Source organism: Hipposideros armiger, unplaced genomic scaffold (assembly GCF_001890085.2).
Source record: "Hipposideros armiger isolate ML-2016 unplaced genomic scaffold, ASM189008v1 scaffold_260, whole genome shotgun sequence".
NCBI lineage: Eukaryota > Metazoa > Chordata > Mammalia > Chiroptera > Hipposideridae > Hipposideros > Hipposideros armiger.
In genome coordinates this window covers 1332638-1352064 of record NW_017731610.1, presented here as the reverse complement: position 1 = coordinate 1352064, position 19427 = coordinate 1332638, and the positions used below count along the sequence as shown (strand labels likewise).

At 35.4% G+C, this 19427-nt stretch overlaps 1 protein-coding gene across 3 annotated transcripts in view; it reads left to right on the top strand.

Annotated features, from left to right (window-relative positions):
* The first annotated feature begins 19 nt into the window (after positions 1 to 19).
* RAB28 (RAB28, member RAS oncogene family) overlaps positions 20 to 19427 on the top strand; it is an 81370-nt gene continuing 61962 nt past the window's right edge. Inside the window, exons 1-3 of one of the 3 annotated variants that reach the window (XM_019656499.1) lie at positions 20 to 465; positions 5026 to 5122; positions 10274 to 10362. In XM_019656499.1, coding sequence (XP_019512044.1) covers positions 391 to 465; positions 5026 to 5122; positions 10274 to 10362 — 261 coding nt within the window. In that variant the 5' untranslated portion in view covers positions 20 to 390. The remainder of the gene's footprint in view (positions 466 to 5025; positions 5123 to 10273; positions 10363 to 19427) is intronic. The other 2 variants (XM_019656501.1, XM_019656500.1) reach the window with 2 other exon arrangements.

The window sequence follows — 19427 nt, the reverse complement described above, 5'->3', positions numbered from 1 at the left end:
TTTCTTTTTTTCTTCTCGCCTCCTGCCCCTGCAAGGGTAGCGTCGCGTCGTGCCTGCTCGGCCTGGACGTCTTCCCCGTCCCAGGCCCGCTAATGGGCCGGCTCGCCAGGGGAGGCTCGCGGTCGGCGCGGGTTGGTGCAGAAGCGGGGGGGCGCGTCCCACGCAGCGCGCGGGGGGCGGGGCCTCGCGCCGGGGGAGGGAAGGCGGGCAAGATGGCGCCCAGCGAGTGATTCGTCCTGGGTTTCGCCAGCGGTCGCTGAGGCACCAGGGCGGGGGGTTCTGTCCCCACAGCCGCCCTTCCTCCTCTCCCCGCCCCCGGAGATCCCCCCCTTTCCCTTCCTCCCTCTACCTCAGGGGGTGGGGGGAGGCGGACCTGGTTCCCGGGACACCATGTCGGACTCTGAGGAGGAGAGCCAGGACCGGCAACTGAAAATCGTCGTGCTGGGGGACGGCGCCTCCGGGAAGGTCAGTCCTCGAGCGAGCTCGTCGTCCCAAGCCTGCAGGAACCCCGGCGCGGCCCCGGCGCCCCCCGGCCTCCTCCCCGCCGCCCGGCGTCGCCTCGTTGCTCTGAGCCTCGGGGCCTCTGGGTCCGGGCCCGCCTGGTCGTGGCCTTGGGCCGGACTCGCAGCAGGCTCTTGGTGAAGGCTGATGAGAACTCTCCAGCTCCCCTTAAATTTAAAAAAAAAAAAAAAGTCACTTCCCAGCTCCCTGACTAGATAGCGACCTCCTCCTGCTCCTTCAAGACTCGGCAGCGTCGCCTCCTTGGGAAGGTTTCCAGCTTCTTGCCTCTGAGGACTGGCCAGGATCCGCCACGGCATCTTACGTCGTTTTTTTTTTTTTTAGCCTGGGTCCCAGTGCGCTTCCCCTGCCCCGCCCCCCGGCCGTTTCTGACGCCCCCACGGGAACTCCCGAGAGCTAATCAGATTCCCTGGGTGAGAACGGGGGCTCCCTCGCTTCCGGGCGGGGTCACTGGAGGACACACGGCTGACCCGTTTGAGCTGCTTCCGTAAGGGGGTGGGGGGGGGTGTTGATCGGGGTCGCCTCGAAGGGTGAAGGGAGCCCATGCGCACGTGGACGTCCACACGCAGCTTGCAGACGCAGTGTGCACGCCGATAACGAGCGCCACCCCTGTGTACCTGTGCGCCGCGCACAGCACCTGTCCGCACAAGCATTCCCTCCGCCAGGGCCGATGGAGAGTCTGGGGCGGGCTGGAAAATGAGGGGCGAGCTGCCCGCGCGCCACAGGGGACCCTTGCGTCGCCGCCCGCCCGGCCTTCGGGGACCTTCGGTTGAATGAACGGGAGCGAGCGCCTGCGTGACAATACCCGATAGCCCGCCCCCACAGCGCTTAGGCAGGGGTTGTCCCCAGGGCTGCGGCGCGCCCGAAATGGGGTCTACATGGCCCGGTGCTTGCTCTTTGGAGAGGGTTCATGGGATCTCACAGGGGTCTGTGACCCCCCCCCCCCCCAAATAAAGCGAAGGGCCTCTGCCGGGGTGCCTTCCCACCTGTCGCTTCTGTCCAAGGCGCCAACACTGTTTCTGGGAATATTGCTCAAGTTTGTCTCCTTTCTTCTCCGTCTCCCTTTTCCCAGCCAGTCTTCAGGTTATTCCTACCCGTTTCTCGTTTTCGGCCTCACGTCTCCGTGTTACGGATGTAGTTTTGGACGCTGGTTCTGCGGTAACGATTGCTCTTTGCATCTTCCCTGGCGTTTGGCACTGCGCCTGTCTTGGGCTCTGAGATTTGAGTTCCTAGGGCCCTTGGGAAAGGGGTCATTCATCTGCAAAATCTGGAGAATTCTGTTAATTTCTTTTAGGCCTTCCCCTGTATTTTGTTATTGATTTTTCTTGCTGAGGAAAAACAACTTAATATGCTTTTAAACATTTTGGGGAAGAGAAGAACATGGGATCACTCTTCTTTATAAAGTATTAAATGAATTTTTGTACACTTACAACTTTTGAATGGATGAACTGTTTTAAATCAGCATAGTTTCTAACACCCTTATTCAATAAAAATTTTAAGTCACATTTCTAGTTTTCTCATCATTCATGTTTTCTTTTGAATGCTTTGTAGTTTTTCATCTCCTAAATTGTTTTATCAACTCACAACTGAATTTATTTCCTGTTTAAAATTATGACAATCTATAATACTCATACACTTGTAAAAAGACACAAAAATTGCCTATTATCTTACATTCTATCGTCATTTTTTAAACTTGTGTTTATTTTTTCTCCCAGTGTTTATGTTATCATGTGCATTTTACTCAGTTGAAATTTGTTCATAATTTTGTATCTAGGTTTTTCATTTGGGCTGTCATGCGTGTTTTCCTCTTGTTGCTAATTTAATGTGAATAATTATGTTTTTTTCATCTCTGTCTAAAATTTTGTTTAGGACAAAACATAATTTTTTCCCTTCTCCATTGTTGAAGGATTATTATTTCTGCTTCAAAGGATAACAGTAGTATTCTTTATGGTGTTTCGACTTAGTCTTTATCTTGACTCATCTATTTAAAATATTTCTGCCAGAAATTTTCAGATACATGCATTAGAAACCTAACCTTTTATCATTATTCATGTATCAAAGTTTTTTGTTTCCTCCATACTCTATTCAGCTCTCAAATTATTGGCAGCTGCCAACATTCCCATTCTATGTACTGTTCTTTTCTTTTATGAATTCAGCCTCTCTTTCATTCTTATTTGTATCCTGATTTAACGCCGGGCCATTTTTTCTAGCATTAGTTTTCCCTGCTAGCTCTGACTTGGGGCATTTTTGTATGTTACTGACAGAAGCAACAGATTATTGAGAAGACCACTAATAGTTTCTCCAAGAGAAATTTAGCTGCTCCTCCTAGTAACGTTTCTATTCTCCTGTTTTGATGCATACTTTTGATTTTATTATATATTTTTAAAGATTTTTTTAAGGCAAAACGTTCTTTATGATGTCTTTTCAGTGTTTGTAAATGTGGTATTGTTAAAAATTGTTAGCAAAAGTTCACCAAACAAAAAAATATAAAGAATGAGATCAACATGTTTCAGATATGGTAGATGGTTGTTCATAACTGTTTAAGAAGGGTATTTATGCAGTGACTTGTGAGAAATTATTGGAAATGAAAAATGGCACAAAGACTCGATAATTGGAGAGGAAGTGCCTCCCAGTGATTGGGGTGATTGGGTTGATCCTCTGCTTAATTTTTACAGTAAGGTGTCTGGAGATGACAGAAGGACCTGTTTTAATATTTTGTGTTCCCAGTGACCAATACTTTTGACAGATTATGCTCCATTTTATTTGAAACCCTAGCTTTATGTTTGCCTCAAAATTGTGAGTCTATGGCTTTCAAAATTTAGAAGTACTGTTTCCAGGAAAAGAACCTTAAAATTTTTCTGACTATTCATTAATAAAAATAACGAATTTTGATAATCTCAAAAGAAAGTGGGAAATTACCTTAAATGACATAATGCTGATGTTACGTATGCCCTGAGTTTCTCTTTGACTTATAGTACTATTTCAGCCTTCCATATATTAAACATTTTGAAATAATAGTGTAAGTGATTATAGTTATTTTTCTCTAGAACTCTGAGCCTCTTCACAGATGATTTTGCGCTCTAAGTTAAACAGGCTCAATGGCATAGATAAGGCTAAATGAGAAAAGGGTTTAAAAAGGAGTGCTTACCTTTTAAAATCCTGATTTTTCATTTTTTTTAGTATTGTTATATGCTTCAAGAAAGCCAAATAAATTTTTATTTTGGTGTAGTGACTTTATATCTCATTGTCTAGCAGAACATCTTTCTTGTAGTGCTCAATAAATATTTGGCCCAGTGTCTTAGAAATTTGTTACAAATACTCAGTATTTATTAAAAGATTGGAGTTAGGGTGTGCAAATTGCCATTTGTGTGAAAAATACAGTTCTTGTGTCAAAAGGAATTTTAGTTCTTTTTGTGTAAAGCAATTGAAATTTGGTCAAGTTTTCTTTTGCACTGTTGTACTTACATCATGATTATAATAAGTGATCTAGGAAATTTTATTTTAGTTTTAAGTATTTTAGGAGTTGACATCTAATTTTAACTTTTAAAATAAAAACATGCTATTTTTCCGTAACTTTGGGAGTCTGTCTTGAAAAGAATAAAAGCTTCATGAAGCTGCCTTTTTCTTTTTTGGGGGGAAGTTTACAAATAAATAAGTAGTGCATTTGAAATGTTTAAGAAGCTTGTGAGTTGTTTCAGTTGTTACCAGAATGATTAATTATTCTTTGACTTTCATAAAAAATGGTACTCTCAAAGAAAGCCCCAGAGTTTTGAATACAACTTTGTTTTTAAAAAATTTAGATACTGTATATATTTGTTCTGGTTATAATATTCTTGTGACTTTTAAGCTTTATGGTTTTGGGGTGGAAAATATTTATTTTTGCTTGCTTAGTATTAATCTTAAAAATATCAACTTTGTAATTTAAAAGATACATACTATCAGAGTCATTCTATAGAATCAGTTTCATTTAACAGCTTTAATATTGAAAAAAATTAGACTCTCAAAGATTCTTTTCTTGTGGGGCAGGGGGAAAGAAAAGAAATTCTATAAATAGGCTTTCCCCTCCTTAATCAGTACCTTTTATTATTGGCAGAGGCACAAACCACTCAGAAATGAAACCTAGAGTCCTCTGAAATTTGTATTGAACTGATATATATGGATATATAAAACTTAGATCTTTAATCATAATTTTTTAGTTTTCTCTGTTGGTAAATCTCAAATTTTAATTTCCAGAAAGGAGAAGGAGCTTGACAATTAGGGGATTTAAAGAGATCTAAACTGATAAGTCTATTGTCCCCGCTGATAGCTATTGGCAAGTGAAATTTACCTGATGGAGTGTTAAGTGGCTCCTCCCCTTGTAACTGATTAGAACTGCTTAGCAGTTGTTTGTTGGCCTAATGGGAGTATGAATGTTAGGATTACTTAATAATATTTAGTAGTGAGTTTATGTTTACATTTATAAAACAAAGACATTAATTTTACTATTATGTGCATCAATTTTTTTAGACCTCCTTAGCTACGTGTTTTGCTCAAGAAACTTTTGGGAAACAGTACAAACAAACTATAGGACTGGATTTCTTTTTGAGAAGGATAACATTACCAGGTAAGAGACTAAAAGTCTTGACATAGAAAATTGTGCATACCTTACAATAAAAGACATAGGCAGAAATGTGTAAAATAAATTTTGGTACTCCTTCTACGTGAAACTATATGTCATCAGTGAATTTAGCTTAGGGAGGTTAACTTTCATTAGCATCTAACATGAAGACACATTGTCCATGGGAGTGAGAAAGAATATAGAACACACACACACACACACACACACATATGTATATACATATAGTCCTGTATTCCTCCACCCTCCAGTTTTTGACCACTACAATTTTTTTGAGGATAAACAATAGTTGCTTATAAAATTCTAAAACGTTTTCAGAAAAATCAAATGCTATACAATTATCAACAGATATTGTATAAACTAAATGGAAAACACTGGAAAGGATTATTTTTAAAAAATATTATTTTGATTAGCCTCTGCTTCAGTTTTTTGTTTGAGAGAAAGTTGGACCAGAAGTATAATGTAGCTATGGAACTTCTGTGCTCTAATATGTGAATGCTGTTTTATGCAAGGCAGCATGAAATTGCTGGCATTTAATAGACCACTAAAATTTAGGGTCCCTAGGCACTCATAAAAATACAGTTTGAGCATTCAAGATGTTTCAGTTCACCATGCAAAGAAACTATTTAGATGCCAGTTGCAGCACATTTTGTGGGAAATACAGGGAAATAATAACAAAAAAAGAGTGGATTCTGTTTTAAGTTAGTTTCTGAACAATTGGGGCTTTAAAATTCTCTGTCCATTCACTTGTGATGGTTAAATTATATGTTTAAAGTATTTTATTAAAAGCAGTTTATCTTGATTGACTTTATAAACTAGTCCATCCTTCTCCTCTCTGAGGAAACCCATTTGAATAAAAACGGTTGCCAGTGTAGTATCAGATTCATGTACTGGAATGTGAGTGATATAGTGGAAAGGGGTTTAATAAATTCCAATATTACTGACATATTTTAGTCTCTCAAATACCCCACCTCTCAGACAACTTTCCATGAAAGTTACAGAGCAGCTAATGAAAACTCTTGGTAATTGAAGGTATTCTGCATATCTCACTAGTAATATATTCTATTTTGTGATGGTCTGTATTTGGCTACCAGTGAAAAATAAATTAGAAGATATAGCATGAGAAGAGAATTCTTATTTTCCATTACTGAGTTTTTGTTCAGCAAGAGGTTTAAATAAGAAACGTGTGTATTTAGTTTCATTTGTATTTTCTTTTAATGTATTCAAAACTGAAAATGTTATTTTTATTACTTTCTTATGGGTAGATTAATGCTACATTCATAATACAGCAGTCACTCACAGAATACATGTAAAAGTCACATAATACACATGCTGAAAACATATTTTTACAAGTTTTTCCTGAGATGCCAGTTGTACACAGAAAACCTCAGTATGTATTTAGTTATTGACTAGTTTCTTTTGATGCTAATTAGCAAAAGCACCAATTTTCTGCATAATTAATATTGTTTAATTTTTCTGATTTTTTTTTTTTTTTTAGTTTAAAGGCTTAAATAAAGGAGCAAGCACCTACTCAAACATTAAAAACATTTTAAGACTCATTTTGGACATTTTAAACATGATATAGGTGATGATTTCTGATCTGTTGCACAATACCACTAATTTTAAAATTTTGATTACTTTGTAAAAAATATTTGGTATTTTTGAAATTCAAATTTATAGTAAATCTTTAGAGTTAGAAAGTATTTAGGTTAAAAAACAACCTTAGTAAATGTATATTCAGTGAATGTGTATTTTAAATTTCCTGATTAATTTTTTATTTTGATGGGCAGAGTTCCAGAAAAAAATTTCTTTTTTTGAAAAGGCAATTGGTTTTATGCTACTTAATGGACTCGAAATTATGGTAGAAATTTCAGTTGGAAAAAATTGTTTTAATGTATCTTGATTTTATGTAATTAATAGGTACATTAAGAAATAAGGTGAATAAATTACCAGGTTCATAGTATATCCTTTATGTACTTTAACCTTAATTTAAATTTATTGTAAATGTTAAATGTAGGTTGATTAATATTGTATCATTTGCTAAAGCACTACAGGTAGCATTATTGAATTTATAGTAAAGCAGCGGAGTTGTCGAATCTGATATTTGTTAGTATTCTAGTAAATCTTGTGTCCATTCAGATTGTTAGCCGTGTAATACCTCCTGTCCATCTATTCACATTCTCTTCAGCAAGTTTTCAAGGCCATTACTTTGCAAATTCTCATCCATTTTCGTGTATTTCATGATCCGGTATGCTGTATAGTCTGGATGCAACCACTGTGCAGATTTTACTGCTTAAAATAGTGTATCTGTTAGTCAGAGATTCTGCTGATAGAGCTTCTTAAGAGCCTTAGTCAAAATACTTTCAGGAAGCTTGTGGGTACAGTCCAGTAAACAGCGTTCTACTGTGAAAAGGATTTCTAAGTCTTTAGTACAAGAAGTGGGCAGACTTGTGTTTTTAGTTCCATCCTGACTATGCAGCACTTTAAGTAAGGTTAACCGAGGCACCAAGTGTACTTTTACAAGGTCACTGTTGAATCCTCTTTGTGGCTTTGATTCATACCAAAAGCAACTTACCTGTATTTTGTCACCTCATTTATTTTATTTTTTTCCCTAGTTACATGTCGTTTCTTACAGAGGAGCAGGAATTTTGTAGCATTTTGCATTTGGGATTAGATTGCTGACAATTTCCTTAACGTTCTTTATTAGTTAGACATTTATATTAGATGGATTCTTGATTTTTTAAAATTTTGCAATACTGATTATTTAAATACTGTTATATAGCTTTATAAGTATGTTGTTTTGAAAATATATTAGACTTCATGTTTATACCTGCAAATCTAAAATGAATATTGATTTAAATTCCATCTTTATGTGATTTAGTTTCTTTTTATTTTTATGTGTTAATAAGCCTCAAATTCAAATGTGGAAGTTAAAAATAGATTTCTACATATATGAAATGACTGTAAAGTTAATATATTTGTTGAGGCTATAATGATAGTAAACTTATTTTTTTGGCTAGCATTGTATATTAATGGTTTATCAATAATGCATAGCTGGTTTTTTTTTTATGAGGTACTAGAATATGAGAAAACAAGCCAACAACAACAGTGTTTATTTGGAAAGCTATACATTTAAAAAATACCCTCAATACATAGATGTAAACCTCTTAGATGGGAGACAGTCGAATAAACGATTTGGAGTCTTGAAATGATTGTGGCTAGAATTTGAAAACGTTAATGAAGATCATGTCCCTAAGTTAATAGGTAAGGTGTTCACAGCACCTAATTCAGATAAGATCTGAATGTCAGAACTTAAAGGAAAAAAGCTTCATATTTGTTGATATGAAGTTAGTGATGGGGTTTATTGGCCTTGAAGAAAATGGGATTAGGTGCCTTTTATTAAGTATTGCCTAAAATTTTCTTGTAAAAGCTAATATTGTTAAACACTGTTTTTTTGAAGTAAACAAATGTTTGTAAATGGTTTTGCAAATAAAATGAATAGAGTTCTGCCTGGTTATCTAGGGGCTTCTGAAAGTATGTGATAGAATTTTAGTGACGACCAGCCCTATCTCACCTGCTTAATTTGAGACAGCATGACAGGAGAATGATTTCAGCTTTGAATCCTGAAAAATTTAGATTTTTAAGAAGTTAGGTTTATTCAAGCTGTTGGACAAGTCTTAGACTGTGACATTTTGGTTTTCGTATTCCTGGAGCTTTAAGAATGTTTCTGTCATTACTCTGAGCACTGAAAGTATGTGTATGTGGGTGTGATGACGGGTGATAAACTTCAGTAGCTCTCGTTAATGCTAATGGAAGTTCCTCATGTAAATCTTCTGCATGTTGGCAGATGGAACAGACCTACTTCCAAATAATGGAAAGATTGTAATGCAAACCCAACAAAACTTAGAGTTAAGGGTAAAACTTCACTGGTTAGCCCAGTGTTGTACTTTCTTTTCAGCTGCAAAGTTGAATGATGTAACTAACATTCTCTGATTTTAGTGTTTTACATTGTTATAAAAATTCATATCTTTGTAATCCTTTGCTTTTGGTTTTTGAAATGAGACCTTTTTTTAGTGTCTAAGTTTTTATTTTGAATTTTCCTGATTTGTAAATCATTCAGAGAGATACATTTTTTACTGGGTAGGGGGGAGCTTATTTTGAAGGTACTAATTGAGACTGTCTACTTTTGGAGAAAATTGCATAATTTTATTAGGAGAAATAGTTTGAAATGTTAAACTAAAAAGTGTATTGGACGTGGTCTTTTTTTAGTCATTAATTGCACTGATTAGAGAGAGTAGCTTATCTCATAAATTTTTGTATCAACCAAATATTTTGCAAAATTGACAAAAAAATTGAAAGATTGATTTGTATTTTAGAATGCTTTTATAATTCTTGCAAAGATTTGTTACACTTGTATGAAGGCTTGAAGCATATATTATAATTTGTTTCAGTGGAAATGCTTTGAACAGGTATAAAGGCATCATAATATTTAATAATGTATCGTGTATGTATCCTCCCTCATTTCTGAAGAGGGTTATCAAATGCGTTTATATTTTCTAGATTAAACTTGAAAACATGTAATTTTAAAATTATGTTTACTATTACATATAATAGCTGATGTTCAAATTTAAAAAATTCATTTAAGTTGAAACTGTGGATCCATTTTTGTAGTCTATTATCGATCTGTGGGTTTTAGAACCTATAGTATATAGAACTTACAGCAAAATACATTATGTATAATAGGGTAGGTTAGTATGTACAGTTCAGTTTTTATTTTTAAAGTATATTTCTTTCCCCATGTACAAGTGCTTTATTTTTCTATTTTCTGTTTAAGGAAGAGTTTTTCAAAGTTTAAGAAGTTTATGAATTAAAGCTTTCTTCATTTTCTTTGTTTTGAAGGTGATTATAAATGTGGAAATGGGGTAAAAGTATAAACCTAAATTCCCCACTATGATTTCTTTAGATAACATTATTTCACAGCTCCAGGTATCTAACTGTATGAACCTGCAGAATAAAAGGCAAATTAGGTTCAGAGTATATCATTGTGACTGGATGTTCTGTGAAACTGTGTTCAGTTGTTATTTTGTTGCTTTGCATTTTTTGTATTCTTTTTTTTCATATTCTTTTCTTATATTGTAGGAAATGTGAATGTTACTCTTCAAGTTTGGGATATAGGAGGGCAGACAATAGGAGGCAAGATGTTGGATAAATATATCTATGGAGCACAGGTAAGACATGAATTCTGTGGCTATTGCAATACTGAAAATACAAACATACACAAGAGGGTGAACACTAACACACTCTTTCTAATGTGATGTTCATCTGATATGTAGAGAGACTAAATTTATATTTGTGCTAATCCTTTGGTTTCATCCTCAAAATATGTTTGGAATGATTTGGGTTAAGGAACTGGTGTGACTCTTAATAGCTTTCATATGCTACTTGTCTTATTAAATATTGTTAGTAGTTGAATAAATGTAGTGATAAATGGTATTTGATATTATTAGCTGACTTAGTAATAGTGACTACTTTCAGAATATATAAACTGAATGAATGAAAAATATAGAAAGGGAAAATTTAATTTCATTTTAAGTTGTAAGGAAAAACATTTATATATGTATATATTTTTGTGCTATGAATTAGTCTATTAAATCTTTACAGTTTTCCAGATTTAATAGATATATCAATATATTGTATCAGAAAACTATGACTAATTATATGTATAATGCACATACAATATTTTAACATGATATGATGTCTTTTCAGAAGAAAATATATGTAGAATAAGAAAACCTCTTGAATAATTAATTACATAACAAAAATTATTAGGCAATATGGGTTTATATACACATAATTTATAAGTTTTAAAATTAAACAAATAGGAAATACATATGGTATTAACATACTTTTAAAAGTTAATTATAGATATGTTAATAAGTTTTGCTTTTTCTTCCTCTTTTAATTAGTGTGTGCCTTTCACATCATCATGAGGCATTGGGGTGGGGGTTGATGTTTTAAGTGGGAGAATCATAACTTGGTTATGTGGAACTCTGTTGTTCATAAGAAATGAATCTAGAAGATGAAGACAGAATGTTAAGCCTCTTCTTTACGAAGAAGTTTGATGCTTGTTAAATACCATTGCCTTAGTTTTGAATGGAAAATAGAGTCTGGATTATTTTCTAAAATAAAGGAGGCTCATGTGGTTCTGAGTCATATATAAAGACCAGAGTTTTATTTTTTATATTATTGATATATAGATTGAGCTTTTAGAACTCTTTCTTCTTTGCCTTTTTATTCTGCGTTATTTCGGTCTCCTGAAAAGTCTTTCTGTTCATTTAACATTTGCACTAGTGACTGTATGACTTGATATTTTATGCACGTTCATTTTTCTCTTAAAAGGTACGTCTCAGATTTTTGCTTCTGGCTTTATTGTTGTTTAATTTTTTGTTTTAAACTGATTATGTTTAAAGTGGATATTAAGCTAAAGAAAAATTACTGGACAGAGATTTGTGGGAATCAACAGTCCTTGTTTCACTCACCTAGTTGTTAAAATGGGATTTGAAAGTAACAATTTCTTTTCTCTTTGCTCCATTAAAATTAATCTTCAAAAACACATGTTGGATTTAAAACAAATGAAAATTAGATCAGTCAAGCTTCTAATGATATTTGATTCTGAGTTTCAAATAGAATATCTTTTTATGGTTTATAGATATAGCTAGAGTTAGTGGAGAACTGGGAGAGTTTATGTACCTCCAGATAAATAATAATATAAAATTCAATTAGTAAATTCACTTAAAATTGAGGGAAATGTAACATTCATGCATTGGATTCTTTTAATTTTACCATCCTTCAGATCATTTTAAAAATTTATTATTTGAGATATTTAAATTGACTTAAAGTTTATTAATATAAAATTATGGTATTATATATAATTAATATTGATATGAAATTCACATAATATAAAATTAACCATTTTAAAGTATATAATCAGGGGCATTTAGTACATTCACACTATTGTGTGACCATCCCTTCAGATCATTTTTTTTACAGTGTATGTTTTATGCTGTTACATATCTGCTTAAAATCAGCAGGCATTAATAGGCAAATTTGTAGAAATTTCAGAAATTTCCATCTTTTTTGAGAGTACTTGAGTTTAGTAAAATGTCTCTGTTCTTTTCTAATGTACTTCATGCATCATATTCTTTCTTAGAACATTGTCATATTAGATTTCTATTTTGAAGGTACATGTTGACTTTTTTCTCTTTGATTTATACTTTATACTTCACAATTTCTGTGACTGTTATAAGCATATACCCTGTTTTATTAAACAACAATATAGTACAGTGCCTCTGAGAAGTTCATGAATATTTTCATGAAATTTACCCAGGAAACTAGGAGTTCTGAGACAAAAAAATGAATTGTCATAAATTAATGATAACATAATAAATTTTCTCTGCTTTCCAGAGATTCTAAATTAAATGCTATGCGAAATACATAAAGTACACTTACCAGTAGTTTCTTTTGTTAAAATATATGTAAATTGTTTATCCAGGCCAGAGAAGCTCAGACTACAGTTTGCTACCATAAATCGGGGGAAATGTTATTTTTCAAAACAGTGCTTTCAAAAACATTCTAAAGCATTTTAATGTATTTAATAACTGTACATTACATAATCATAACTTTTTTTCAGAGTAAGCTATGCTTTTTCTATAGTTGTAGTACAATAAATGCTGTATATTCCCCATCTCGTGAATACTTTGGATTTTGGTGTGCATACTTACAGGATAGAACGCTTTCACAAAAAACGTTTTGACAAGCTGTTTGAGGACATCAGTTTAATGTATTATTTAGGATTTTGTTTTAGGTTCTCTAACTTATGTATTATGTATAGAAAGAATTATCTAATACACATCTGGGCTGTTAAGCTAGTGAATCTATCTTTTTTTAAGCTTTTCTTAACTCCAGGAAGAAGCTTATTTGTAGTCTGGGAATTAACTTAGATTCAAATAAAACTGATTATTTTACCCTCTTCACTTTTTTCCTCCTATGGCATTAAACTTTAGCAGTAGTCTGTTGAATAGTGTTGGTTGATACAAAATTGAATTGACACACAAGAAAGAATTAGTGAGAGATTTTGACAAGAACTAGGTCTAAGAGTTGCAGTATATCCCAGTTAAATTCCCAGATTTTGAATTACCTTAACATTTTCTAGGAGTCTTCAGAAAGATGTTATAGGCTATTTTTCCTAGTGGTTACGAGCAAACACACAGTACATAGTGTTTAGTGCCCTGTAACCTGTGGCTAACAGAGGCTAATAACAAACCTCAGAGAAGGACTGGATGTTTCATTTTTGTAGCTCTTTCCATCCTGGAATCTAAGTGGTTTGCAAACACTGTGCTACTGAGCATAAACTCAATGAAGTATAGTCATTTGTGAGGTAGAACATAACTACTGTTGTGTGCCAGTGCCCCACACAGATGAACCAGCCTGTTAATCACCAGCAGAAGGATTTGGACTCTGTATGACAACTGGGGAGAGAGTACATGTCAAAGCTGGACTCCCGAGACCCTCTGCTATCTTTTACTATGAATTTTTTAGGTGGATAGTTGCCAACTTGTATTTATAGACCTCTCTTGCATTACTATTTCTCCTTACAGATTGTTCTTATACAGCAGAGTATATGTTGTTAAGTCTATTGTATCTCATTTAATTTATTTCTTTATATAATTAAAAACTAAAGTAGATTATTTGTCATACAAATCAGGGAGAAAAATTACCTGTATTTTTGGGAATAGGGAACCTTTCATTTTTGGGAAAGTTAAATTGTGTGTGTACTGTGCTTATTAAATTTTAGAAGTAAATCTGTGAGATCCCTTATAAGACTGTTGAGTATTGCCACCAATGTTTGTTTCTTCAAGACTGCTACCAGTTATTCCTTTGAAAATGGTTTCCATTTGATTTACTGACTCATTATGTTTATTAGATATGGTGATAAGTAAAGTGGATAAAAACACAGTATTATATAAAGAATAACTTTATGTAATGTTTACTAAAAGTCTTGAGGTTTACAAAGAGAAGCGTGTTGGAAGGGGTGTTAGTGTTTTCTGGGATTGCAGGGGAAAAAAGCCAAGTTAATGTATAGAAAATGGAAATTATTGTTGAAGAATTTGAAGATATAGAAGGGTTTATTAAACTTGAAATCCGATTTTCAAAAGTCATGGCTAAAAGATTGAGGAAGAAGAGGAGCAGGTGAAGGGTAACGGGAAGAGGAAGCCCAGGGCAGTACGGGGGTGAAGACACAGGAAAAGAAAGAATGCAGGATGGATGGAGGGACGTGAGACATGGCGATAGGTTTAGATAGCCACAAGATTACCGAGAAAATTATTTCCAGCAGTCTCCAGTAGATTCTCCTCAGATTTCCGTTGTTGCCAAGATGTGTTGGACTTGTGAGGTAGTTGTATTTTCTAGTGGCTGAGAAGATTCTGATAGATTTCTGGAAGGAGTCAGAAGAGGTCTGGATTGATTGATGTGAGAGACTCAGGGCTTTGAGGGTGCTTGTATTATAGGCTCCCAAAGAGGTGAGTACTTTAGGGTCTGGCTTTGGTGTGCTGACGCTGGTGGGTACCGGCCCTGGGAGGCAGTGGCTGCTTGTATGAGTTTTGGTATATTAGGTTGGTGCAAAAGTAATTGCGGCTTTGAACCGTGAATTTTAAATCATTATAACTCAAACACATCTTTATTAATCAAAATAGGAACCATTACAATCAACACATTCTTGCCAACGAGAAATAAGTTTGTTTATTCCTGTAGCATAAAAACCCATGCTTTGGGATTCGACGAACTCTTGGAAAGCATTTTCTGCATCCTGTTGGTTATGGAAGCATTTTCCCTGCAAAAAAGTTGTCGAGATGCTTGAAGAAGTGAGTCATTTGGTGAGAGGTCAGGTGAATATGGCGGATGAGGCAAAACTTCGTAGCCCAATTCGTTCAACTTTTGAAGTGTTGGTTGTGCAACGTGCAGTCAGGCGTTGTCCTGGAGAAGAGTTGGGCCCTTTCTGTTGACCAGTGCCAGCTGCAGGTGTTGCAGTTTTCGGTGCATCTCATCGATTTGCTGAGCATATTTCTCAGATGTAATGGTTTCACTGAGATTCAGAAGGCTATAGTGGGTCAGACCAGCAGCAGACCACCAAACAGTGACTGTGACCTTTTTTTTGTGCAAGTTTGGCTTTGGGAAGTGCTTTGGAGGTCCAACTACTGAGCTGGTTGTTGCTGGTTGTCATATAAAATCCACTTTTCGTCACATATGACAATCCAATCAAGAAATGGTTCGTTGTTGTGTAGAATAAGAGAAGACGATACTTCAAAACGATGATTTTTTTGATTTGCGTTCAGCTCATGAGGCACTCATTTACCGAGCTTTTTCACCTTTCCAATTTGCTTCAAATGCCCAACAACTGTAGAATGGTCGACGTTGAGTTCTTCTGCACCTTCTCGTGTAGTTGTAAGAGGATCAGCTTCAATGATTGCTCTCAATTGGTCGTTGTCAACTTCCTATGGCCGGCCACTACGCTCCTCATCTTCAAGGCTCTTGTCTCCTTTGCAAAACTTCCTGAACCACCACTGCACCGTACGTTCCTTAGCAGTTCCTGGGCCAAATGTGTTGCTGATGTTGTGAGTTGCCTCTGCTGCTTTACAACCCATTTTGAATTTGAATAAGAAAATCACTCATAACATCATTTCCATAGTCAAAATCCATATAAAATAAACAGCAAGTAATAAGTCATTAACAAAAAAACATAAAGCGAGAAATGCGCATGAAAATGATGTATAACATAACCACATTTATTTAAGAATGTATTCCAATATCAAAGGCAAATTTCAACAATGCAAAAACCGAAATTACATTTGCACCAACCTAGTAGTTTGTGTCTGTCAAAGAATTGGTCTGTTTCATTTAAGTTGTCAAATTTTAGCCATAGAGTTGTTTATATTATTCCTTTACTGTCCTTTTAAAGTCTGTGGGATCAGTGGTGATGACCCCCTATTGATTTGTCTCTTCTCTCGTTTTCCGTTGCCCGTCTTTTGGTTAACCTTGCTAGAGATTTACCAGCTTTTGGTTTTGTTAATTTTATTTAGTTTTCCTCTTTGCAATTTCATTGACCGCTACTCTAATTTTTATTTATTTTTTTCTTCTGTTTACATTAGGCTTAAATTCCTCTTCTCAGTTTCCTAAAGTGGAAGCTTAGGTTACTGATATTTCTTCTTTTCTAATATATACATTCAATGCTATATACTTCCCTCTAAGCGCTGTTTTTGCTGTGCCCCAAAATTTTTGATAGGTTGTATTTTTATTAGTTTAAGATATTTTTAAAGTTCTCACGAGATTTTGTTTTTGAGCCATATGTTATTTTGAAGTATGTTGTTTAATCTTCAGATATTTTGAGTTTTTCTAGATATCTGTTATTGATTTATTTTCATTGTAGGCTACTAACATGTTTTGTATGGTTTCTATTCTTATAAACTTGTTAAGGTATGTTTTATGGCCCAGATTGTAGTCTGTCTTGGTGAGTGTCTCATGTGCGCATGGGAAGAGTGTAAATTCTAATGTTGTTGGATGGGCTATTCTATAAATGTCAGTTAGGTGGAGCTGATTGTCAGTGCTGTTCAGGTCAACTTACTGACTTTCTGCTTGATGTATCAAATAATGAAAACGGGTTGTTGAAGTCTCCAGTTATATTGGTAGATTTGTGGATTTGGAACGCCTTATATTTCTATCAGTTTTTGCCTTACGTTTCTTGATACTTTGTTCTTAATTGTATGTACACAAAGTATTGTTATGTCTTCTTGGAGAATTGACTCTTTATCATTATGCCAATCTTTATATTATACTTTAGAAGTAAGTTTTTCTAGTTTTGAAATGTGCTTTGTCTGAAATTAATATAGTGATGCTAGCTTTCTTTTTATTAGTGTTAGCATAGCATTTCTGCATCCCCTTACTTTTAATCTGTGTCTTTATATTTAAAGTGAGTTTCCTGTAGGCAACACATAGTTGAGTTTTAGTGTTCATGTGCTCTGACATTCTCTGTCTTTTAATTGGTATATTAGACCATTCATATTTAAAGTGATTATTAATATAGTTGGGTTAACATCTGTCATGTTTACTTTCTATTCTTTGTGCTTGTTCTTTTTCTCTTTCGGTCTTTTCTGGTTTTATTTGAGGATTTTATCTCCTCTCTTAGCCTATCAATTATACTTAAAACATTTTTTTAAACAATTTCTCTAGAATTTGTAATACACAGTTTTAACTAATTTAAGCCACGTCTCATATAACACTATATTGCTTTACAGGTAGTTCAGATACTTCATGAAAGAGTATTCTTAATTCACCTCTCCCATCTCTTATGGCATTGCTGTCATCATTTTGCTTGTCCATGTGTTAAAATCACTCAATACATTATTACTATTATTAGATTAAACAATAAATTTGTTCCTTCTCTGATACTTTTTCTTTCTTTAGAAATTTGGTAGAACTGAATTTCTGACCCATAATGTCATTTTCTTTTCCCTCTTTTAACATTTCTTCCAGGGTAGGTCCGCTGGCTCTGAATGCCTTTTTTTTTTTTTTTTCTGAGAAAGTCTTTATTTCTCCCTCACTTATGAAGGATAACGTTACATATGGAATTCTAGATTGTTTTTTTCTTTCTTTCAACACTTTAAATATTTCACTCCATTCTTTTTTTTTTTAAAGATTTTTATTGGGGAATTGGGGGATGGGAACAGCGCTGGAGAATTGGGGGAAGGGGAACAGATAAGTTGTTGTCCTTTTGTTCTTCAGTCTAGTTGTGGAGGACGTTGCTTCACTGGCCCAAGTTGGCACCATCATTGCGCTCTTCCCGAGCGAGGCAGATAAGTTGCAGGCTTCTGGATGACCGCTCACTGCGGCTGCTGGCTGCTCACGCTGGCTGCTGGCTACACACGGTAGCCCATGGCAACCCACTGCAGCAGGGGCTGCAGTCTACACCGTCACCGGTGACTCACGGCACCCCAGCTCCAGGTTGAGCTGTTGTTCAGCATCTTAGCTGTAGAGGGCAGTGTCACTGGCCCTCATATGTGGGATCCGAACCGGGGCCCTCTGACGTCCCAAGCCAGCTCTCAACCAATGCACCCCTCGGCCGGCCCACTCCATTCTTTTCTTACTTACATGGCTCCTGATGAGAAATTCTCTGTAATTCTTATCTTTATTTCTCTCTGAAGTATTACTCCATCCAGCTTCTATCAAGATTTTCTTTTCTTTGTGTTTTGTTTTATGCAGTGTGAATATATGATGTGCCTATGTGTAGATTTTTTCTTGGCACTTATCCTGCTTGGTATTTTCTGTATCTGTGGTTTGGTGCCTTTAATTAATTTTGGCATTTCTTGGCCATTATTACTTGAAATACTTTTTAAGCTCCATTCTGTCTTCTTTTTTGGTATTCCAGTTATGTGTATGATGCACCATTCAGCAGTGTCCTAGTTTTTTGATATTCTGTTTTCCTTTTTCTGTTTTCTCTTTGCATTTTAGTTTTAGAAGTTTCTGTGACTTGATCTTCAGGCTCACTGATTGTTTCCTAGGCTGTGTCCAATCTACTGATGAGCCCGTCAGTGGCAGTCTTCAGTTCTGTTACAGTGTTTCTGACATCTAGCATTTTCCTGTATCCTTTTGTATTATTCTTTAGAGTTTCCATTTCTCCTTACATTACACTATTCTTGCGTGTTGTCTAACTTTTCCATTAGAACCTTTCACATATTAATCATAGTTATTTTAAATCCTTGGTGTGATAATGCCAAAATCTGTATCATATCTGAGTTTAATTCTAATGCTTACCTTTTCTTTTCAAAGTGCCTTTTAGTGTTCCTTCTTATTTTTTGTTGAAAGCTATACATGGTGTATTAAGTAATAAGGTAAATAGGCCTTTATTGTTAACTTGGCCAGGAGTTGGTCTGTGTTAAATGTTTGCTAAAGCTGTAGGTGCCAGAGACATCAAATTTCTCTATGTCCTTGTTTTTTTCCTGTCCTTTTTTGGGGCATCTCAAAGAATTCTTCCTTAGTTGAAGTTTGTGTCTTTTTAAAAATTTCTTTCTTTTCTTTCTTTCTTTTCTTTCTTTCTTTTCTTTCTTTCTTTCTTTTCTCTCTTTCTTTCTTTCTTTCTTTCTTTCTTTCTTTCTTTCTTTCTTTCTTTCTTTCTTTCTTTCTTTCTTTTCTTTTCTTTTCTTTTCTTTTTTTTTCTTTTCTTTTCTTTTCTTCAAGTTTGTGT